We start from the raw sequence: 23,017 nt of genomic DNA, 5'->3' as shown, positions 1-23,017 counted from the left end.
CTCCCCTTGCCTATATCGACCTCTGACCTGCCTTGCTTTATCCTGCCTCTCTCCCCCTTTTCCAGCTTTCTTCTCCCTCCTTGTAATCAGTCTAAAAAAAAGGGTCTCAACCCAAAACGTCATCTATCCATGTTCTCCAGAGATGCTGCACGACTCGCTGCGTTACTCCAGCACTTTGTGTCCTTTTGTGTAATAACATCTGCAGTTATATAGTCGTAATGGGTCTATAGAGTGATACAGCGTGGAAACAGGCCCTTCGGCCCTACTTGCCCAAACCGGCCAACGTGTCCCATCTACAGGAGTCCCACCTGCCTGCCCATATCCCTCTAAACCCGTCCTATCCATGAACCTGTCTGAATGTTTCTTAAACGTTGCGATAGTCCCTGCCTCAACTACCTCCTCTGGCAGCTCGTGCCTTTCACCCTTTATGTGAAAAAGTTACCCCTATTAAATCTGTCCACATTTTTTTTTCCGATATTTTCATAAAAATAGATACACACTTCATGGTCACACGTAACTTGAAGGTACAGAGAAATTATTTGTTTTTGCACACACTGTACACAAACGAGTCGCCACAAATGCAGACAAAGTTACATTAAACATTGTTTCAATATTATTTACCCTTTACCTTAATATTAATTTTGGAGTGAGAATTTCCTTATAATATTCTCTTTTTTGTCATCTTGCATCGAAGCATGAAATCATGTATGGCCATAATACACTTGATTGGGAATTTTATGTTTTTATATTCAAACTAATGATGCCATGAAGTAATTTAATTGTTATTTAATTTTAAGAGCTGAGCTAGGTTTGTCCATCCATCCATTAATGCGATGAGAATATTTTGTCAACTGGACTGATTCGTGAGAATCTGACCTAAACGTTTGTTGTCATTTTGATCTATAATCTATATATCATATTATTACAAGATCAATGTTATCTTGTTTTAGTCTGTCCACTCCCCGAATCCCCAGTCACCTGGTCATCTCTGGTACACACTCCGGTGTTGTGTTTGGGATCATGGATTGGAATCTAACCTGTACCTTCCTTGTGTAGGAAAGGACTGAGGATGCTGGTTTTCATCGAATCATCACCATCATTGTTGAAACATCAACCGGCACGGTGCCTTACAATGCCGTGTGTGACAGTGATTGCAACTTCTACTGAAGTGTGGATGGCCGTCGGCTCGCTAGGAGCTCATCCGCCCTTTGACAGGTCTTGTTTTTGGTCCTGCTGGGGGTCCACAGCCCCCTCCTCACCTGGCAAACCAGGTGGGCAGACGGTTTATTCGCCGACTATCCGACCATGGAGCAGGTAGCTCGGGATTACATGGTACCTGTGGTGGGGGGGGAAGAAGGAATGGTCAGTGTGGGACAAGTCTTTGATGATATTGGCTGCTTTCCCGAGGCAGCGTGAATTGTAGATGGAGTCAATGGTGGGAAGTTTGGTCTGGGCGATGGACTGGACTAAAGCACGTCTACAACTGCCTGCAATTGTTTTGTGATCTTGGGCAGAGCTGCTCCCAAACTAAGCTGAGATGCAGCCCGACAGCAAACCTCCCCCCTCACTCTCACAAGGAATGGTTGCATCCAACTTCTAAACTCAATACTCTGTCTGAATAAAGGTGTTCTGAAGGCTTAAATGAGAATTGCAGTCATTTTAATTTATAAATTCACCATATTATTTATTCAACTTCAAAGCCAATATGAATGAACAAAGTTACAAACATTCCAAGAGTTGTTTCCCACATTTATTTTAGGATGACTGTGTTACTCAACACGACCACATTCGGAGGTCAACGTTGATCATAGAAGCATAGAGTGATACTGGATGGAAACAGGCCCTTCGGCCCAACTTGCCCACACCGGCCAACATGTCCCAGCTACACTAGTCCCACCTGCCAGAGATCGGCCCAGATCCCTCCAAACCTGGCCTACCATAAATGCTGGGATAGTCCCAGCTTCAACCACCTCGTCTGCCAGCTCGTTCCACCCACACCCACCACCCTTTGAGTGAAAAAGTTACCCCTCAGATTCCAATCAAATCTTTTCCCCTTCATTGTAAACATATGCGCTCTGGTCCTCGATTCACCTGCTGTGGGCAATGGAGACTCTGTGTGTCTACCCGATTTATTCCTCTCATGATTGTCTCCAAGAAGGTGGTGATATGTTGCCTTCTTGAACCACTGCAGTATTTTTGGTCAAGGCACTCCCATGCTAGCGCTGGGCAGGGAATTCCAGAACTCAGACCCAGTGCCGATGAAGGAACATCATAAGATCATGTGATAGGAGCAGAATTAGGCCATTCGGCCCATCAAGCCTACTTCGCCATTCAATCATGGCTGATCTATCTCTCCCGCCTATCCCCATTGTCCTGCCTTCTCCCCATAACCTCGGACACCCGCACTAATCAAGTATCTATCTATCTCTGCCTTAAAAAAATCCACTGACTTGGCCTCCACAGCCTTCGGTGGCAAAGAATTCCACAGATTCACCACCCTCTGACTAAAGAAATCTTTCCTCATCACCTTCCTAAAAGAACGTCCTTTAATTCTGAGGCTATGACCTCTAGTCCTAGACTCTCCCGCTCAGTGGAATTATCCTCTCCACATCCACTCTATCCAAGCCCTTCACTATTCTGTACGTTTCGATGAGGTCCCCCTCTCATTCTTCGAAACTCCAGCGAGTACAGGCCCAGTGCCGTCAAACGCTCATCATATACAATCATAGAGTGATACAGTGTGGAAACAGGCCCTTTGGCCCAACTTGCCCACACCGGCCAACATGCCCCAAGTTACACTAGTCCCACCTGGGTCCATATCCCTCCAAACTTGTCCTATCCGTGTGTTAGTATGATGAAAGGTTTTCAAGTCGGGAAGATATGCAACTTGGACTGGAACCTCAGGTGCGTTATTTTCAAGTACCTGTTGCCCGCTGCCTTTCCTCAATGGTCGAGTCTGTGGGTTTACAAAGTGCTGTTGGATTAGCCCAGCACATAACTGCAGTGCAGCAACGCTTGATATCATTAATACTTGAACAATTAGTTCAATGTGAGGTAGTGAAAGATTAAATAACATCACTCTGTATCACACACAGAGGCGTTGGTTTTAAAGAAAAGCCACCATGCTTTTTTTGTTTGCACCATTACTGTATCAAGTTCAAAATATAATTCACAATGTGAGATAAAAAAATTAAGTAGGTAAAAATCCAAAAGATATATTATATATGACAATTGAACCGCATTGAATTCCATATTAATTGAATGTAAGCACATTTCTGGCCAAACGTGACTCTTTATCATGGAGTCATAGTGTGTGTGGAAAGGGGCCATTTTGGCCCAACTTGCCCACACCGGCCAACATGTCCCACCTGCCTGCGTTTGGCTCCGATCCCTCCAAACCTCTCCTGTCCACGTACCGAAGATAGGCAATCAAAAAGCTGGAGTGACTCAGCGGGACGGGCTGCATCCCTGGAGAGAAGGAATGGGCGATGTTGCGTTGTCCATGTACCTGTCGTTAATGGGTTTTTTTCCATCAGTGAATCCAAGCCACGGTTCGGTGATGGAAAGATTAAAGGCCTTTTTTTTTTAGATTTTCTTTTCTTTCAGCCTCTTCCCTTCCCTGCTGGGCTTGAGGAAGTCGCTCCTGAGAAGTCGGTAGAACAGCACGATGTTCATCACAGTCATGACGGCCATCCCCGCGCTGCCGATGCCGTAGATGAGGAGCGGGATGTTGTCCCGGTTGAGGACCAGCCAGCGGGTCATCCAGGCCAGCGTGCTGATGCGGAACACCACGTACGTGCCCAGGTTGACGATGCTGTTGAGGGTGAAGGCGACGGCTCGGTGCATGTTGCCCATCAGAAGGATCTGCCTCAGGTGCAGGAAGATGGAGTTGATCTCCACCAGCAGGGCGACCACGGAAAACCCCACGTAGCGACAGAGGCACACGGAGATGCCGAAACAGCTGATCACCTGGGAAGCAAAAACAAACAATGTTTCACATCAGGGCAAGTGGGAAACAAAATGGGGGAAATTGGGGAAAATGAGAAATTTAAATTAAAAAAAAAACTAAATACTCATAATTTGGAGTTTAGAAGATTGAGAGTTTAAGGAAAAGGGGGAAATCTTTTAGGACCGAGATGAGGAAAAAAATTTTCACACAGAGAGTGGTGAATCTCTGGAATTCTCTGCCACTGAAGGTAGTTGAGGTCAGTTCATTGGCTATATTTAAGAGGGAGTTAGATGTGGCCCTTGTGGCTAAAGAGATCAGGGGGTATGGAGAGAAGGCAGGTACAGGATACCGAGTTGGATGATCAGCCATGATCATATTGAATAGCGGTGCAGGCTCGAAGGGCCGAATGGCCTACTCCTGCACCTATTTTCTATGTTTCTATGTTTCTATGTTTCTATGAGAGGGGGTCTTATTGAAACATATACGATTATTAAGGGTTTGGACACGCTAGAGGCAGGAAATATGTTCCCAATGTTTGGGGAGTCCAGAACACGGGCACCACAGGTTAAGAATAAGGGGTAAGCCATTTAGAACAGAGATGAGGAAACTTTTTCTCACAGAGAGTTGTGAGTCTGTGGAATTCTCTGCCTCAGATGGTGGTGGAGGCCGGTTCTCTGGATATTTTCAAGAGGGAGCTAGATAGGGCTCTTAAAGGGTTCCCCATTGTTAAATGTTGTTCCTTGTCGACCAGGGTACGATGGCAGATTTGTGACTTAACTGTTGAAGAGTTAACAGTGCATAGTTGACATTGGTTCCATTTTCAAAAAAACTAGTATCAGTAAGACAAAACAACCAGATAAATACTCGGTGTTAAGTGATGGGACAATATTCATTGACAATATTCAGACTGAAGAAGGGACCTGACCCAAAACGTCACCTATCCATGTTCTCCAGCGATGCTGCTCGGCCCGCTGAGTTACTCCAGCACTTTGTGTCTTTTTTCTTTGTAAACCTGCATCTGCAGTTCCTTGTTTCTATCATTTTGCAGGTTAATTGGTCACTGTAAATTGCCCGTAGCGTGCAGGAAATTGATGTGATAGCAGGATAACGTGCTACTAGGGTGAACGGGTGATCGATGGTCGGTGTGGACTCGGTGGGCCGAAGGGCCTGTTTCCACACGCTATCTTTCAATTCAATTCCACCATTTTGTTGTTTTTTGGGTTCGGATTTCCAATATTTCTAAGATTAGTACGGGTGTCGTTGGGTAAGGGGGCGAAGGCAGAAGAATAGGATTGCGAGAGAAAGATTGATCAGCAATGATTGAATGGCGGAGTAGATTATAGAGTTATCGAGACATACGGCGTGGAAACAGGCTCATTAGGCCCAACTAGCCCACACCGGCCAACATGTCCCAGCTACACCTGTCGCTCCTGCCCGCGTTTGGCCCATATCCAAGTCTGTGAAATTCTCTGCCTCGGAGGGCAGCAGAGAATTCCACAGACTCACAACTCTGTGTGAAAAAGTGTTTCCTCATCTCCGTTCTAAATGGCTTACTCCTTATTCTTAAACTGTGGCCCCTGTTTCTGGACTCCCCTAACATCGGGCACATGTTTCCTGCCTTTAGCCTGTCCAAACCCTTAACATTCTTATATGTTTCAATAAGATCCCCTCTCACCCTTCGAAATTCCAGAGTATACAAGCCCAGCCCGCTCCATTCTCCCAGCATACGACAGTCCCTCCATCCCGGGAATTAACCTTGTAAACCTTCGCTGCACTCTCTCAATAGCAAGAATGTCCTTCCTCAAATTTGGAGACCAAATTGTAACTTAAATTCCCTTTAATTCCTGGAACAAATAATGAAGCATTTAGAAGCATTAGGTGTCCCGAATGTAGATGGGTTGCTCTGGAAGAACAGATTGAATGGCCAATATTCTGTAATAAAATCAATGCAGTAGTTAGGGTTTGTAAAACTGTTAATTAATAACGAACCAGGAGATAAAATACCAAACCGTTCAGTAGATAAACATTGGAATAAATACTTTGGAGAGGGCAGTGAGTTCAAGAGGACTTGATGCCACAAAGAGACACACAAAGGCCAGCAAGAAGGTCCATTATAACAAGGAAGGGTTAGCTGCTATGAATTAGGATCCATTTAATGTTGACTTCCAATTGAATTACAATTGACTCACAATCAAAAGGAATAGGTGACGTTTCGTGTCGAGACCCTTCTCGAACCGAAACGTCAACCATTCCTCCTCTCCAGAGATGCTGCCTGCCCTGCTGAGTTATTCCAGCATTTTGTGTCTAACAATGTCTATCGATTTGATTCAAACAAAATTAATTATAAAGAACATACATAAAGGCTGTACAAAAGCTGGAGTAACTCAGTGGGGTCAGGCGGCATCTGTGGAGAAAAGGAAAAGGTGACGTTTCGGGTCAGGACCCTTCTTCAGACCGTGCTTGAAGGAAACTGCTTTGGAACAGTGGTTGAAGAAGATGGTTGAGGGGACTGGTGAGGAAGAACTGAGCATAGATAATCCACATCCCTCCTCCTCCTCTGCCTCTGATGTACAAGTTCCTGTTGAGCCTGATGTAATCTTTTGCCTTTGTTTAGTATATTATCGGGTGTATGCAACTTTGTAAAGATTTTTGACCAACTGGGATCCGTAGGGTCCCTGTCAGACGGGAGGCCTCGTCCCCCCAACGCAACCCGTTCCCCAACGCAATATTGCACCACTAACCCGTAGCCCCCACCGGAGGCGTGGTTTCCAAACTCAACCCGTTGCCAAAGGTAACATTCCAGCACTCGCCTGCCTCCCCCAGCCTGCCAATTGCAATAGCAATTCACCCTCCCCCTCCTGTTGAAGCACCTGCTGCCAGGAGCTGGAGTCAATGTTGTATGATGGCAACATTGGTGCAAAAGTCGGGTGGAGGACTGTGATATCCCATTCAGATGAAAACATGGTGGAAGCACAGAGTGTTCCTGTGTTGCAACTTTGTATCGAAGTCTGTGGGAAGCTGGTGCAGCACGGATTTTAACAGTAAAAATCCTGTTAAAGTTGTTTTTTTTAAACCTTTAAATATCAATAACTTGTGAAATATAACATAAAATCTGAAGGAAACTTGATTAGACCGACGACGGGAAAAAGCCGAGTAAGATCCTGCAAAACATTTTGTGCTAATGTGTACCGTTTTAGCATAGCTTCTCGAGATCACAGATAGACAGACAAACAAGCAGAGTCTTTTAATAGTATATAGATTTTGATAAAGAAAAAACCGTTCTGCCCATGTTGTGAAGCTTTCATTCCCACCAAACCTTCTGTGAGAAATGAATATAGATGTTTCCCGACTTACGTCAGGGTCACGACCCGCGGACCCTTGTGTAAGTCAGATGTTACGCAGATGGAAAACGGAAGTAGTATATTCACTGTGGTGTGCAGGTGGGAGCTCCGACGCGGAGACCACACTCCAAAGACGTACAGGTTTTGCAGGTTGACACAAAAAGCTGGAGTAACTCAGCGTGGCAGATAATTCCTTCTCTCCATAGATGCTGCCTCACCCGCTGAGTTTCTCCAGCATTTTGTGTCTACCTTCGATTTTACCAGCATCTGCAGTTCTTTCTTAAACATCAATCTAAGGCACATCTCTCCATTGGGGATGTTCAGTGCTGTGTAACTAAGCATGTGAGAGCTTCCCCATGCCAGGCACAAGACATGGTTCTTCACGCTGCTCTGCAGGGTACTGGGTCGCTTTGGGCAGAGCAGAACAAATAAATGGCTGTTACGGATTTTAAATTGTACACATGGTTTATTAATCATTCATTCAACTTCTTTGTGAACTGGTCACATCTTTTACACAACAATGAGGCTTTCATGATAAGAAAATCAGTTTTGCAAATTCATTCGTCTCCCCCCCCCCCCCCTCTCACTGTGACTCTGAACTAACTTGAGCGCGGCAGGGACTTCTCACATTTTCATGATAGGCTGACTCAATGGATAAAACATGTCAAACCAGCTGATAGACACAAAAAGCCGGAGTAACTCAGCGGGACGGGCAGCATCTCTAGGGAGAAGGATTGGGTGGCGTTTCGGGTCGAGACCCATCTTCAGACTGACGTCGGTGGGGGGGAGGAGACAGATAGACAAGGAAGTGTGAAGGTGTGAAAAAGGGGCAAAGGGAATGGAGATCAAGGAAAATGGAGAATAGATCATTGTTAACTGGGAGAAGTTGACAACGAAGCAAACGGAGATAAAAATGGAGTCGGTGACAGTCAGACTGGTCGGAGAACTGGGACGGGGGAGGGATGGAGAGAGAGGGAAAGCAAGGGTTACTTGATGTTAGAGAGGTCAATGTTCATACCGTTGTGGGTGTAAGCTGCCCGAGCGAAATATGAGGTGCTCAAACCAGAGGAGTTCATGTAAACACAGTCATGATATTCAAACAACCATGACGGCCTACACGTTAACCCTTCAGAGATAGTGATGCCGTCACGATTCTTACGGCTACACAAAACAGATATCCAGACAGGTAACTAACACAAGGTTCGTATACTGACATGCGTATTAGCAAACACAATAGGAATCTGAGGGGTAACGTTTTCACACAGAGGGTGGTGGGTGTATGGAACAAGCTGCCAGAGGAGGTAGTTGAGGCTGGGACTATCCCATCGTTTAAGAAACAGTTGGACAGGTACATGGATAGGACAGGTTTCGAGGGTTATGGAACAAGTGCAGGCAAGTGGGACAAGGGTAGCTGGGACATTGTTGGCCGGTGTGGGCAGGTTGGACCGAAGGGCCCGTTTCCACACTGTATCACTCTGTGACACTGCCGGAGGAGGTAGTTGAGGCAGGGACTATCGCAACGTTTAAGGAACATTTAGACGAGTACATGGATAGGGGTTTAGAGGGATATGGGGCAAATGCAGGCAGTTGGGACTAGTGTAGGTCGGGCATTTTGGTCGGCATAGGCAAGTTGTGCCAAAGGGCCTGTTTCCATGCTGTATATCTCTATTTCGATATCTAAAAATACATATATACTGATTGGAAACAGTTGCAGAGATACAGACAAAGACAAAGAAATATTTCCAGATATTCCAGATTCTTGGAATTGCATTGAATTGGACTGAAAACGTCCACATTTTGTTTCCGACAAATGTATTATAAGTTCACTAGGCTGCCTAAGGGAATTTCCTGCGGGCCCCACAGTTTCCTGTAACAAGAATGAAGCGATCATTATGTGTCAAGGAACAAAATATCATCAGCTGCCCTGCTTCAATAACTGCAGAGGAGAAATATCCATCAATGTTATTGACTCCGATACTGGACATGAGCAGAATAGATACGTTCATTACATGGACAATGAATGAATGAACAAATTAATACTTTATTGGCACATGCGACAGGTCACAGTGAAATTCTTTGACCAAGGTATGCAAATAGTCGCTACATAAAGGCCGCTGACAAAGTTACAAATTCCCCCCGTGCCAGATCCCCCCTCCCTCACAGTGGTCGTGTAACGGGTATAGCTTGGACCCAATAGCAGCACAGAATCAGGCAGGTATAATTGGTCATGAACTTTATTACGATACTGTAACACAGAGTAGTAACACAGGAATGGGTACACCGTACTCACACAGAGGCTCAGGATTGAGCGAGGGTTCCGAAGAGGGGCAGGCAGGAGACGTAGTCGGGGTAGCGGAAGGTCCGGTAACCAGGAGATCCAACACACGATGCAAACAAACCAGCGAGGGACAGACGAAAGGAGAGTCGAAGCCAGGCAGGAAGTTGAGGAGCCGTTGCAGGGATACACCAAACAGCCCAGGAGAGAGGCAGACAGAAACCAGGAGGTACGGGACGAAGGCCGTGGTCGGGGACAGAAGGCTGAGGTGATATCCGGGAAGACGACAGGACGGAATGGTCAGGGGCAGGCAGGTTCGAATCCGTGTAGTCAGTCGGGAAATCGCTGGAGAGTTTTGCATGAATGCTGAGAACAATCTGGCACTGTGTGAACGGTGAGGAGAGTCTATATACCGGGTTAATTGGTGATCAGAGGCAACTGAGTGCAACAGGTGAGGAGAGTTGGGCTGATGAGAGGGGAGTGGCAGGCAGGCAGGTGAGGAGAAGGAGGGACCGGTGGAAAAGTACTGGGAGGTGAAGTGGATGAGAATGAGGAGAGGGCAGACTGTGACAGGTCGCCCCATGCTGGGTCCACCTTTGTCCTTCCCACGGCAGCGGCGGTCATCGCTTCCACGTGGTCCGTCCTCGTCTGTCGGTCAACCGCGGCACCAACCTCTCCACTAGGGCTTCCTGGTCCTCTCCTGAGGCCTCCGTGGTGCGAACCTGGGCCCCAGCCGCGGCCACGCCGATGACCCGGGTTCTGACCCTGTGGGGGGGGGAAGGCTCCTCCGACCGACCTGCGGGACCCCGGGCAGGCTCCAACCCGGGCTTCTCCGTGGCCATCCGGGAGGCATCGAGACCACGGCGCCTCAATAAAGTAATCTGGCCGCGTTCCCAGTCCGCAGCCACGGCCCAGCGAGATGACAGATTTAGAGGGATATGGGCCAAATGCAGGTAGTGTAGATGGAGCATGTTGGTCGGCGTGTGTAAGTTGGGCCGAAGAGCCTGTTTCCACGTTGTATCGCCTCATGACCTATGATGCTAACTAGAGGCTGAACATACCATCTGTACAATACCTCTGACACCTCCGTCCCTTCTCTCTCCTCCTCCATGACCTCTCTGTCCCCATCACAGGTGACAGTCTATAGACTGTGGCGGTCACGGTGGTGCAGCGGTAGAGTTGCTGCCTCACAGCGCCAGAGACCCGGGCTCGATCCTGACTACGGGTGCTGTCTGTACGAAGTTTGTACGTTCTCCCCGTGTCCTGCGTGGGTTTTCTCCGAGATCTTTGGTTTCCTCCCGGTGTGTAGGTTAATTGGCCTGGTATAAAATGTAAAATTGTCCCTTGCGTGTGTAGGATCGAGTTAATGTGCGGGGATCGCTGGTCAGCGCGGGCTCGGTGGGCCAAAGGGCCGCTGCAACTCATTCATTCATTCCTTCCCACCCAAATCAAAACTCGAAATGAATGCTAACATTGCATTGCATTCCTTGCTACCAATTCAACTTGCAAATGAACCTTTTGGGGGAATCCTGCAGCAGCACTCCCGAGTCTCTTTGCACTTTGAAATATGATCATTTCCAGCCCACCAGTCCTGGCAGGCACATTTCTGTGTATACTCTTAATCTCTGCAGGTCCGTGGATATAAAAACACTCCCACTGTGGCGGGGAAGTCAAGGCAGGGAGAATGCACTGCCAATTTCCACAGCTCCGCGTTCGAACCAGATGCCAAATCAATGAGGAGCCTCTGCATTGCAAAATCTACATATAACAAAATTTAACCGCGAGTTCAACAGGATGTGCAAAATGATTAACGACTCGAGCATTGCTGCCAACTTGGAGTTATGCAACGCATTCCCTCAGTCAGCCCCCAGCTTGCATTCCCCAAATTTACCCAAGTTTCCAACGTTATCAAATCAAAAACCCTGGTTTGACGAATTAATCGTAAACTGGTGGCACAGCGGTAGAGTTGCTGCCTCACAGCGCCAGAGACCTGGGTACGATCTTGACTACGGGTGCTGTCTGTACGGAGTTTGTGCGTTCTCCCTGTAACCCGTGTGGGTTTTCTCCGGGTGCTCCGGTTTCCTCCCACACTCCAAAGACGTGCTGGTTTGTAGGTTAATTGGCTTCGGTAAAATTGTAAATTGTCCCTAGTGTGTGTGTAGGGGAGTGTTAGTGTGCGGGAATCGCTGGATGGGGCGGGCTCGGTGGGCCGAAGGGCCTGTTTCTGCGCTGTATCTCTAAACTAAACTAAAGTAGTGGAGTTGCAGTACAAATCTTGAGGTTTTGTAAATCTACGCACAGACACTCCCAACATTTGACAGGGGAGGGTGTTCACCGTTTTCCGACAAGCAACATATTCCACAACATCTGGCCAGCAGATTTTTGTTAATTTCTGGCTCGCTCGTCAAAGAATTTTACGCAAGTTTAGATTTTTTTTGTCTTATTGGTTTTCATTCTCAGACGTGATGCTGGGAGAGTACGATCTTCAAGATCGATGGAGTAGGAATAGGAATACTTGTGACTCAGCACAGTGAGATTCTTTGCTTGCATACACAATGTATACGAATAGTAGCCACCTACAGCGCTGACACTGTTACAAAGCCCCCCCCCCCCCCCATTGCCCCCCTCCCCCCCCCCCCCCCCCCCCCCCCCCCCCCCCATTGCCCCGCTCCCCCCCCGGGGTCCCCCCCACCCACCCCCCAAGCCGGGTACCCGTTGTCCTTCCTCCCCCCCCCATTGTTCATTGTCCCCCCCCCCCCCCCATGCTGGGTCCTCCATTGTTCATCCCCAACCCCCTCACGGTGGTTCTCCATGCTCTCATCAACGGGGTCGACCATCACCACCGCCGAGGGCCCATCGTCGCGAGGCTTCTCCGTCAATCCGAGAATCCGTCAATCTCCAGTTAAAAAACACCCATGGACGTGGCCTCCACAGCCGCCTGTGGCAATGAATTCCACAGATTCACCACCCTCTGACCAAAGAAATTCCTCCTCATCTCATTTCTAAAGGAACGTCCATTTACTCTGAAGATATGACCTCTGGTCCTAGACTCTCCCACTAGTGGAAACATCCTCTCCACATCCACTCTATCCAGGCCTTTCACTATTCAGTAAGTTTCAATGAGGTCCCCCCACCTCATCCTTCTAAACTCCAGCGTGTACAGGCCCAGTGCCGTCACACGCTCATCATATGTTAACCCAATCATTGCTGGGTATTTTGAACGCTACCAGTTTCTTCTTGTTTCTTGGTTTCCTGGTCCTCCAAAAATATTCCAAGTGGAATTTAAACTGGAGGTGGCAGAGGGTGGACTTGCGCAAAAAAAGGGTTCTTGGAGAAAAAGAGCTACCTTAAATTTAATTGTGTCTGGTTGGGTAACTATGGTGTGGTAATTAAACCATCTGGAAAGGCAAAGTTGTCAAGACTTGGGTCTGAAGAAGGGTTTCGGCCCGAAACGTCGCCTATTTCCTTCGCTCCATAGATGCTGCTGCACCCGCTGAGTTTTTCTAGTAATTTTGTGTACCTTGGAAAGGCAAAGTTGGTTGGTTTCATAATCGTGGAGAAATATTATCTTTAATTGTCAAGCAGAATTGTAGAGATTAAAACAACGTCATGAACTGGGACTAACTGGTTTAAAAAAAGTGTAGTATGTCAAAATAAATACAAATCTGTATCGACATGGCATATTTCATAGCCTTAGTACATCCCAAAATGACTTGCATGCTGTCAATCACACTTGTTATGCGGCTTTGTAATAAATGAGGAAGTTCTTGCCTTGTTTCCGTGTTACAATGAAGTCTACAGGGCAAGATCCCAAAATATAAACCATACACAAAGAGGTCCCAAAATTGCAACCTGATAATGGCCAGGAGAACAGTTTTCAACGACGTTGATTAACTCCTGGGCAGCAGAGTGGTGCAGCTGGTAGGATTGCTGCCTTTCAGCACTAGATACCCGGGTTCAATTCTAATCTTGGGAGCTGCCTGTGTGGAGTTTGCACATTCTCCTTGTGACCTCCGCTCCGGTTTCCTCCCACATCCCAAAGACTTGCAGGTTTGCCAGTTAAGCAGACTCTGTTAATTGCCCCTCTTGTTTAGGGATCGGATGAGCAAATGGGACAACATCAAACTAATTTTAGTACATCCCGAACACCTCTGCTCGGTCTGCATTAACCAACCTGATCTCCCGAAGGCTCAGCACTTCAACTCCCCCTCCCATTCCGAATCAGACCTCTCTGTCCTGGGCCTCCTCCATGGCCAGAGAGAGCACCACCGGAAATTGGGGGAGCAGAGCAGTCATATTCCGCTTGGGCAGTCTGCACCCTAGCGGCATAAACATTGAATTCTCCAATTTTTGGAAGCCCTTGCTGTCACCTTCCCCTCTCAGCTCTCCCTCAGTCCTCGGGCTCCTCCTCTTCCTTTTTCCTTTCTTCTCCCCACCCCACATTAGTCTAGAGAAGTGTTTCGGCCCAAAACGATTCCTATTTCCTTCGCTCCATAGATGCTGCTGCACCCGTTGAGTTTCACACCGACCAGCGATCACCCATACACCAGTTCTATCTACACACTGGGGACAATTTACAGAAGTCAATTAGCCTACAAAACCGCACGCCTTTGGAGTGTGGGAAGAAACCGGAGCACCCGGACAAAATCTCACGCAGGTCACAGGGAGAATGTACAAAAACTGCGTATTTACAGCCAGGATCGAACCCGGGTCTCTGGTGCAGTGAGGCAGCAACTTTACCGCTGCGACACTTGCTGCCATGTCAGCAGCCTTCCATGCAGATCAAAGACTGGGAAAAAAAATCCCCAAAACACCCGAAGCTCCATTTAAATCTCAGACTCACCACACGACATTCTCCATGGAACCCGAGTTTACTTTAGTTTAGCTTTTGAGATACAGCGTGGAAACAGGCCCTTCGGCCCACAAAATCCGTGCCGACCAGCAACCGCCTTACACTAGCACTAGCCCATACACCAAGGACAATTTACAATTGTTTCTTATAGAAACTTACAAAATTCTTAAGGGGTTGGACAGGCTAGATGCAGGAAGATTGTTCCCGATGTTGGGGAAGTCCAGAACAAGGGGTCACAGTTTAAGGATAAGGGGGAAATCTTTTAGGACCAAGATGAGGAAAACATTTTTCACACAGAGTGGTGAATCTGTGGAATTCTCTGCCACAGAATGTAGTTGAGGCCAGATCATTGGCTATATTTAAGAGGGAGTTAGATGTGGCCCTTGTGGCTAAAGGGATCAGGGGGTATGGAGAGAAGGCAGGTACAGGATACTGAGTTGGATGATCAGCCCTGATCATATTGAATGGCAGTGCAGGCTCGAAGGGCCAAATGGCCTCTACTCCTGCACCTAATTTCTAAGTTTCTATGACAATGTACAATTTTTACAGAAGCCAATTCACATACCGTACATGTTACAGTTCTCTCCGCGCTGTTAGACAACAAACCACATTAGTCACTACAAGAATGTACCAGTTCCTCTTTATTACACAAGCGGGAGTGAGAGAACATCCACGAGGATGGTTACATCAACATTGGCCCTCGTGGTCCCAATCAATTGTATTGTGCACAGACAGTACAATTATACCCGAGTATTCACGGCAAGTTAATCACACAGTCAGTACATTCCTCAGCACATTCCTCCACCAGTTATTATCTTGCTTTCAAGAGAGTTAGATAGAGCTCTTAAGGGCCTGCCCCACTTAGGCGACTCTTTAGGCGACTGCCAGGGACTAGTTTTTAATGGAATTCACTACAACACCTGGCGACAACCTACGACAGCAAACATTATCGCCACTGTTGCTGAAAACTTTCCAACATGTTGAGAAATTTACAGCAGTCGCCAATAGTCGCCCAAAAAATCGCCTAAGTAAAGGACAGGCCCTTTAGGGATAGTGGCGCTAAGGGATATGGAGAGAAAGCAGGAATGGGGTACTGATTGTGGATGAATGGCGGTGCTGGCTGGAAGGGCTGAATGGCCTACTCCTGCACCTATTGTCTATTGTCTGGATCAGACTTGTCTTTCTGTGTATTCTGATATTTTTACTCACAACACCTTGCAACTGTTTCTTTTGTCATGCATGACATCGCAATTCCAGCTAATCACAGCATTGTACCTTGCTCCTACTTATTTCTTGCATGAGCTGTTCCTCTGCACCTACACCCTTAAAGGGCCAGTCCCTCTTGCCGATTTTTTTTTCGGCGACTGCCGTCGTCATTGACTGACGTGTCAGGGTCGCCGAAAGATTTTGAACATTACAAAATCCAACGGCGACAAACAAAAAGGTTGCGGCACTTGGGGAAACACAAGGCTGTCATCACTCCGCGACTTTTTCGATTACTTTATATAGCAATGTTACAAAATTTTGAGATTTTAAAAATCAAGTCTGCAATTTATCCCATCAGATAAAGCATAACAATAAGTTTAATTTGACACCAAATTCACTTTCATATCTCAAGTATTAAAAAGGTTATGGCCATTTTCATACTCGGAAATTAGCATCTTGTTCCCTATTGATTTTCAATGGACATTACAAAAAAGCTGTGATCTTGGATAGTCAAAAGCCCATTTCTTAAGGAAAGATTAACATTTTTAAATAGCCTAAGTGTCCAAAGATTATTCACAAATAATTCACAATATAACATGATTTTTATATCTAATTTACATTAATTTATAGGCCAAATGGAAGGAATTTAGTGTTCAATTGCTGTAAATAAATGCCCATTTAAATCGGCTTTCTAGTGGGTCATGTGAACGCGCTGGTTTAGAACGTTGACATCGCGCTGGATTAGTGCCCTCAAATGCCGAGAAAAATACTGCGGGATATAAAAAGCCTAAAATGACCTACTCGCTATAGATAACTTGATATATAGGGTTATATATATGCCCCATTTAATGTAAAAATAAGGTACATACCTTTAATAGTTTGCTTTATAAAACCCTGGGGCTGCGAGAGGTTGCGGAGTGAACGAGAGCTTTTAAAACTATTATATCTATTATTCGAGGCCTATAAAACTAATAATAGCTTTTGCGACCGGGTCTTGCAGCGATTCTCCGTTAATGATTTACTAGGCTGAACATCTGCGATTGGAACAGCCTAGTAAAAATCGTGTTTTAAACCCGCCCCCTCCAAACAGCGCCAAAATCACACACAAGGGGTGGGGCAGATGCTCAGCCACGATTCAGGTAGGTTTTGTAACATACCTACTTTATACGTCAGTCAATGATGCCCGATGTGTTGCGCTGGCTGGCTGCAAGCTATTGTGTGCATATTTAGAGACATCTTACCACAGAATGATGGAAAAGTAGTTCCCAGGAATGTTGCAACCTCTGGTTCCACAACATGTCTGTAAAGTCATGGACAAAATAACCTGCAAGTGGCAAATAGGAACAAGTTTAAAATTTGCGATTCTTCATCTACAATTCTTCTCCCTGCTACAACACGTTCTTCATTCTCAATGAATGAAGGGGTTAGTTTTGTTTCATTTAGTTTAGTGATACAGCGCGGAAACAGGCCCTTCAGCCCACTGGGTCCGCGCCGACCAGCGATCTCCACACATTAACACTATCCTACACCCACTAGGGACAATTGTTTTACATTTACCAAGCCAATTAACCTACAAATCTGGACGTCTTTGGAGTGTGGGAGGAAACATAAGATCTTGGAGAAAACCCACGCAGATCACGGGGAGAACGTACAAACTCCGTACAGACAGCGCCCGTAGTCAGGATCGAACTATAAGAAGTCCTTGGTGCGTGTAGGATAGTGCTCATAGAAACATAGAAAATAGGTGCACCCGCGTGGGTTTTCTCCGGGATCTCCGGTTTCTCCCCACGCCTCAAAGACGTGCAGGTTTGTTGGCTAATTGGCTTCGGTAAAATTGCACGCGGTCCCCAGTGTGTGTGGGGTGGTGTTAGTGTGCGGGGATCGCTGGCCAGGCACGGACTCGGTGGGCCTAAGGTCTTGTTTCTGTGCTGTATATCTAAACCAAACTAAACTAAAAGTTTTACAAATACAGCAGCCCTGTCCAGTGTAAATAAATGAGCCCATTTCATCGAAGACATCTGGGAACAATTCAGTGGGATATACATTTGAAAAATGTCAAACATTACAAGATTCCTTGGCATCCAAGTTTCCAACCCACTCTTTGCTTTCAAACAGCAACAATTATTGTAGCATGTTGAATGGTTGTCATATTTGTTATTGCCCTATTCAAAGGCACCAAACCTCATAAAGTACATTTTTAACTGTATGTGACTGTTCTTCTGTAAGTGCAAGAGAATTAAAGAATTTGAAGCAAACAGAACCTTTTGGTATTTATAGTAATGCTGACCTTTTTGTTTTGTTATTATTAATGTTTAGTGTTTTCTGAGTCATTCGTAACTGTCACTGTATGTCATGTTGTTACTTGTGGGCGGAGCACCAAGGCAAATTCCTTGTATGTGAATACTCGGCCAATAAACTTACTTACTTACTTTGGGGAGTGCAGCGTAGGTTTACAAGGTTGATTCCCGGGATGGCGGGACTGTCATATGCTGAGAGAATGGAGCGGCTGGGCTTGTACACTCCGGAGTTTAGAAGGATGAGAGGATATCTTATTGAAACATATAAGATTGTTAAGGGTTTGGACGTGCTAGAGGCAGGAAACATGTTCCTGATGTTGGGGGAGTCCCGAACCAGGGGCCACAGTTTAAGAATAAGATGCAAGCCATTTAGAACGGACACTTTATCCTCACAGAGAGTTGTGAGTCTGTGGAATTCTCTGCCTCAGAGGGTGGTGGAGGCCAGTTCTCTGGATACTTTCAAGAGAGAGCTAGATGGGGCCCTTAAAGATAGCGGAGTCAGGGGATATGGGGAGAAGGCAGGAACAGGATACTGATGTCACGATCACATTGAATGGCGGTGCTGGCTCGAAGGGCCGAATGGCCCCCTCCTGCACCTATTTTCTGTGTTTCTACGTGGCCTAGGTAGAAACTAGTATCGACAAGACAACAATGACTACTTCAGGGGTAATTTTTGTGTAATGGGTTAAAGTAAACCAATTTTTGCTGCTCCAACGTAAATATGTTTTTTTTTTAAATAACACATAGGAAGAATTTTTGTTGTGGTTGCACATTGGCCAATAGTACGTGTAAAAGCAGTGCCAGAGTCCAATTACACAGTCAAATCAACAGGGCATATGTAATGACAATGATGCGCCGGCTGCTTTTGTTGTTGTGTAACTCAGCGTTGTATAACACTAGGATTACATCAGTCAGAGGAAGGGCACCACGCTACTGGCTTCTCACTTCCCTACACGTGGATCTGCACTTACCTATGGAGACCGACACCAGGCAGTGGGAGGAGGGAGAGTAGGTGCCGATTAGATCCTGTGCCATCCGTGGATGCAGGTAAAAACTGGAAAGTGGGGAGTGGAAAACAAAAAGTTGGAAATCAGCAAAATATTTATTTTTAAACTCCACTGTCCAAAGACCTACCAAGCGCATTATCTCAAGTGAGACTTGCCTCAGTGATTTTGAATGGGAAAATTCATAATTTAAAGCTAGATATAAAATGCTGGAGTAACTCTGGAATTTAGAAGGATGAGAGGATATCTTATTGAAACATACAAGATTGTTAAGGGTTTGAACATGCTAGAGGCAGGAAGCATGTTCCCGATGTTGGGGGAGTCCGGAACCAGGGGCCACACAGTTTAAGAATAAGGGGTAAGCCATTTCAAACTGAGATGAGGAAACACCTTTTCACACAGAGAGTTGTGAGTCTGTGGAATTCTCTGCCTCAGAGGGCGGTGGAGGCAGGTTCTCTGGATACTTTCAAGAGAGAGCTAGATAGATAGGGCTCTTAAAGATAGCTGCGGAAGGGGATATGGGGAGAAGGCAGGAACGGGGTACTGATTGGGGATGATCAGCCATGATCACATTGAACGGAAGCGCTGGCTCGAAGGGCCGAATGGCCTACTCCTGCACCTATTGTCAACAGGACAGGCAGCATCTCTGGAGAGAAGGAATGGGTGACATTTCGGGTGGAGACCCTTCTTCAGACTGAGAGAGGAGAGGGAGTGGAGAGATATGGAAGGGTAAGGTGTGGAAAACGACGGATCAAAGCAGATGGGAATAAGGAAATGTTGGATGGTTCGTCATTTGCTACGGGGAAGGTGACAATCCGGCTCAGCAGGACAGGCAGCATCTCTGGAGAGAAGGAATGGGTGACGTTTCGGATCTGAAGAAGGGTTCAGATTTACTCCACCTGAGATACTCCAGCATTCGGTGTCTATCCTAGGTTTAAACTAGCCTGCGCATGCAATCGGTAATATCTAATCATTGGGTTAAATCACCAGATAGTTTGCGACGGTAGACAAAAAAAAATGCTGGAGAAACTGAGCGGGTGAGGCAGCATCTGTGGAGAGACGTTAAACATTGTCAACTCCTTCTCTCCATAGATGCTGCCTCACCCGCTCAGTTTCTCCAGCATTTTTGTCTACCTTCAATAAATGTAATCAATCAACCTTTATTGGCAGGGCACACAAAAATGCTGGAGAAAAAATCTTTATGGGCATCTTGCAAAGCAACAGTTGTACAGAGCAAAATGAGAAGACATTTCACAGGGAAAACCAGAGAATCGCACATAAAAATTCACATCAATATAAACTCTTGACTTGACTCTCAGTTTGCGACACTCACCAGAGGAGGGCCCAGACCCCTGTCACCACACTGTGCACCAGGGACGTGCAGATGTTCCTCCATTTCCAGGTGTTTCTCAGGGCAGATTCGGGCATGGGGAGCAGTCCCGCCGCCCCGTTGACCAACGCGAAAGCCGCGACTGAGCCGCCGACGATGAGCAGCGCGGGGTTCGAGTCCATCGCGGAACTCCCCGGCTCTGTCTGTCTGTCTGTCTGTCTGAATGTCCCGGGGTGGTCACTGGCCCCACACACGCGCTGCCTGCCTCCTGGCCCCCACCCGCTGAGTTACTCCAGCACTCACTCTGTGTCTGTGTCCGTGTCTGTGTCTTTAGGCAGCCCCAGTTCTGGGCAGGACCAAAAAAACAAAACCAAATTCAAAACGACGGGGTTGTTGTTGATTGTTTCGGGAGAGAGGAGAGGGTGGGGTTGGAGTCGAGTGTTATACAACGCTAGTGTGTTACACAAGTCAGCACCAACCCAACCCTCAACTCCCTTCGGCCGCGCGTGTATCCACACACTGGCACCCAGCGCTGGGACACAAAGATCCTAGCGGAGCTTTGCTGGGAACTCTCTCTGTCCCCTCTCTCTCCCCCCTCCCCCCTCTCCCCCCCCCCCCCCCCCCCCCCCCCCCCCCCCTCCCTCTCTCTCTCTTTCTCTTTTCCCCTCTCCCCCCCTCCTCTCCCCCCTCTTTCTCTAACCCCCCCCCCCTCCCCCCTCCCCCTCCCCCTCCATCAAGCACTCCCCCCTCCCTCCTCTCTCCTTTCCTCTCTCTCTCTCTCCCCCCACTCACTCCCTTCCCTGACTCTCACAGGTAGAGAGGACGTCCCCGGGAGAGACACAGCGAACTCTCTATCTCCCCGACCGCCGAGCACACACTCCCATTCCCGATGGAAACCACCTCCCTCCCTCCCTCCCACAGTCCAGTCCAGTGATCACAAGTTTCTGAAGAGTGAGCGAGAAAATAAGATCGATCGAGGGAAGTCTCGCTCCCCACTTGGTCCTGAAAGGGAACCACATATTTACCACCAGGCAGGTTGACATGTCGACTGAAGAAGGGTCTCGACCCGAAAGGTCACCCATTCCTTCTCTCCAGAGACGCTGCCTGTCCCCCGCTGAGTTACTCCAGCTTGCTGTGTCTGTCTTGGGAGCATCTGCAGTCCCTTCCTCCACAGGTCGACATGTCCATGTTGTGTGTGGGATGGCGTCGCATCTCCAAGCACCCTGTGGTGAAGCCACTCTGTCATCTTCCCCCTCCCCACCTCCCCCCCCCCTCTCCCTTCCCCCTCTCTCCTACCCCTCTCCTCCCCCTCCCCCCCTCCCCCCCCCCCCCCCCCCGCTGCCGAGGCAGCATCGTTCCCGCTGTCTCAAACCTCCAGATTACGTTTATTTTGTGTTGAAGTTTACCAGTGAGAAATAGAGAGCAGCCGGTCTCACTGCAGGCTACACTGACACCTGTTGCCAGTATTGAACCAATAACTCTGCCACCTCATATTCCCCTTGGGGAGTTTACAACACCACAGCATGAACACTGAATTCTCAAATTTTAGGTAACCTCAAGTCAAGTCAAGTCAAGTCAAGTTTATTTGTCACATACACATACGAGATGTGCAGTGAAATGAAAGTGGCAATGCTCGCGGAACAACAACAAAACAACCAAACAAATTATAAACACAATCATAACACCCATATTATTTTACATAATAAATAATAGAAGGAAAAACGTTCTGTACAGTTAGTCCCTGGTGAGAAAGGCGTTTACAGTCCGAATTGCCTCTGGGAAGAAACTCCTTCTCAACCTCTCCGTTCTCACTGCATGGCAACGGAGGCGTTTGCCTGACCGTAGCGGCTGGAACAGTCTGTTGCAGGGGTGGAAGAGGTCTCTCATGATTTTGTTTGCTCTGGAGTTGCACCTCCTGTTGTATAGTTCCTGCAGGGGGGTGAGTGAAGTTCCCATAGTGCGTTCGGGCCGAACGCACTACTCTCTGCAGAGCCTTCTTGTCCTTGGCAGAGCAATTCCCGAAACAGATGGTAATGTTCCCGGACAAGATGCTTTCCACCGCCGCTGCGTAGAAGCACTGGAGGATCCTCGGAGACACTCTGAATTTCCTCAATTGCCTGAGGTGGTAAAGGCGCTGCCTTGCCTTGCTCACCAGTGCTGAGGCGTGTGATGACCATGTCATATCCTCAGAGATGTGGACTCCCAGATATTTAAAACAGTTCACCCTATCCACAGGATCCCCATTTATACTCAATGGAGTGTACGTCCTCGGATGATGTGCCCTCCTAAAGTCCATGATCAGCTCCTTCGTTTTTTTGATGTTCAAGAGGAGGCTGTTCTCCTGGCACCAGAGTGCTAGATCAGCCACCTCCTCCCGGTAGGCCCTCTCATCATTGTCTGAGATCAGGCCCACCACCACAGTGTCATCAGCAAACTTAATTATTGAATTGGAGCTGAACCTAGCCACACAGTCATGTGTGTACAGGGAGTACAATAGGGGGCTGAGGACGCAACCCTGGGGCGATCCTGTGCTCAGGGTGAGGGACTTCGATGTATTCCCTCCCATCTTGACTACCTGGGGCCTGGCGGTGAGAAAGTCCAGGACCCAGGCACACAGGGAGGTGTTGAGCCCCAATTCCAGTAGCTTCCCGGCCAGTCTGGTGGGGACTATCGTGTTGAAGGCTGAACTGTAGTCTATGAACAGCATCCTCACGTAACCCCCCTTCTGGCTGTCCAGATGGGAGAGAGCGGTGTGCAAGACCT

At 47.4% G+C, this 23,017-nt stretch overlaps 1 protein-coding gene across 3 annotated transcripts; it reads right to left on the bottom strand.

Annotated features, from left to right (window-relative positions):
• Positions 1–1,367: 1,367 nt before the first annotated feature.
• tlcd2 (TLC domain containing 2) lies at positions 1,368–21,454 on the bottom strand. Of its 3 annotated transcripts, none has more exons than XM_055658107.1 (5): positions 21,280–21,454; positions 20,258–20,600; positions 18,892–18,974; positions 16,865–16,947; positions 1,368–3,969 (listed from the first exon to the last, which is right to left on the bottom strand). In XM_055658107.1, the coding sequence occupies exons 2-5, from the start codon at positions 20,434–20,436 to the stop codon at positions 3,586–3,588; spliced, it is 729 nt and encodes a 242-aa protein (XP_055514082.1). In that variant the 5' UTR covers positions 20,437–20,600; positions 21,280–21,454; the 3' UTR covers positions 1,368–3,585. The 3 variants fall into 3 exon arrangements, with proteins under 3 accessions (XP_055514082.1, XP_055514083.1, XP_055514081.1); XM_055658108.1 differs by lacking the exon at positions 21,280–21,454 and adding an exon at positions 21,066–21,167; XM_055658106.1 differs by lacking the exon at positions 21,280–21,454 and having other exon boundaries at positions 20,258–20,840.
• Positions 21,455–23,017: the final 1,563 nt, after the last annotated feature.

Source organism: Leucoraja erinacea, chromosome 28, assembly GCF_028641065.1.
Source record: "Leucoraja erinacea ecotype New England chromosome 28, Leri_hhj_1, whole genome shotgun sequence".
In the NCBI taxonomy this organism is placed as follows: domain Eukaryota; kingdom Metazoa; phylum Chordata; class Chondrichthyes; order Rajiformes; family Rajidae; genus Leucoraja; species Leucoraja erinaceus.
The sequence above is the reverse complement of the archived record's forward strand: the minus strand, read 5'-3'. Positions and strand labels throughout refer to the sequence as shown.

What these genes read in the sequence shown, in the direction of transcription:
- tlcd2 (XM_055658107.1), bottom strand. Translation starts at nt 20,436, where the DNA reads ATGGACTCGAACCCCGCGCTGCTCATCGTCGGCGGCTCAGTCGCGGCT. An exon ending in GGGGTCTGGGCCCTCCTCTG is followed by an intron (nt 18,975 to 20,257) that starts GTGAGTGTCGCA and finishes CCCACTTTCCAG; the next exon opens with TTTTTACCTGCATCCACGGA. An exon ending in TACTTTTCCATCATTCTGTG is followed by an intron (nt 3,970 to 16,864) that starts GTAAGATGTCTC and finishes TTTGCTTCCCAG; the next exon opens with GTGATCAGCTGTTTCGGCAT.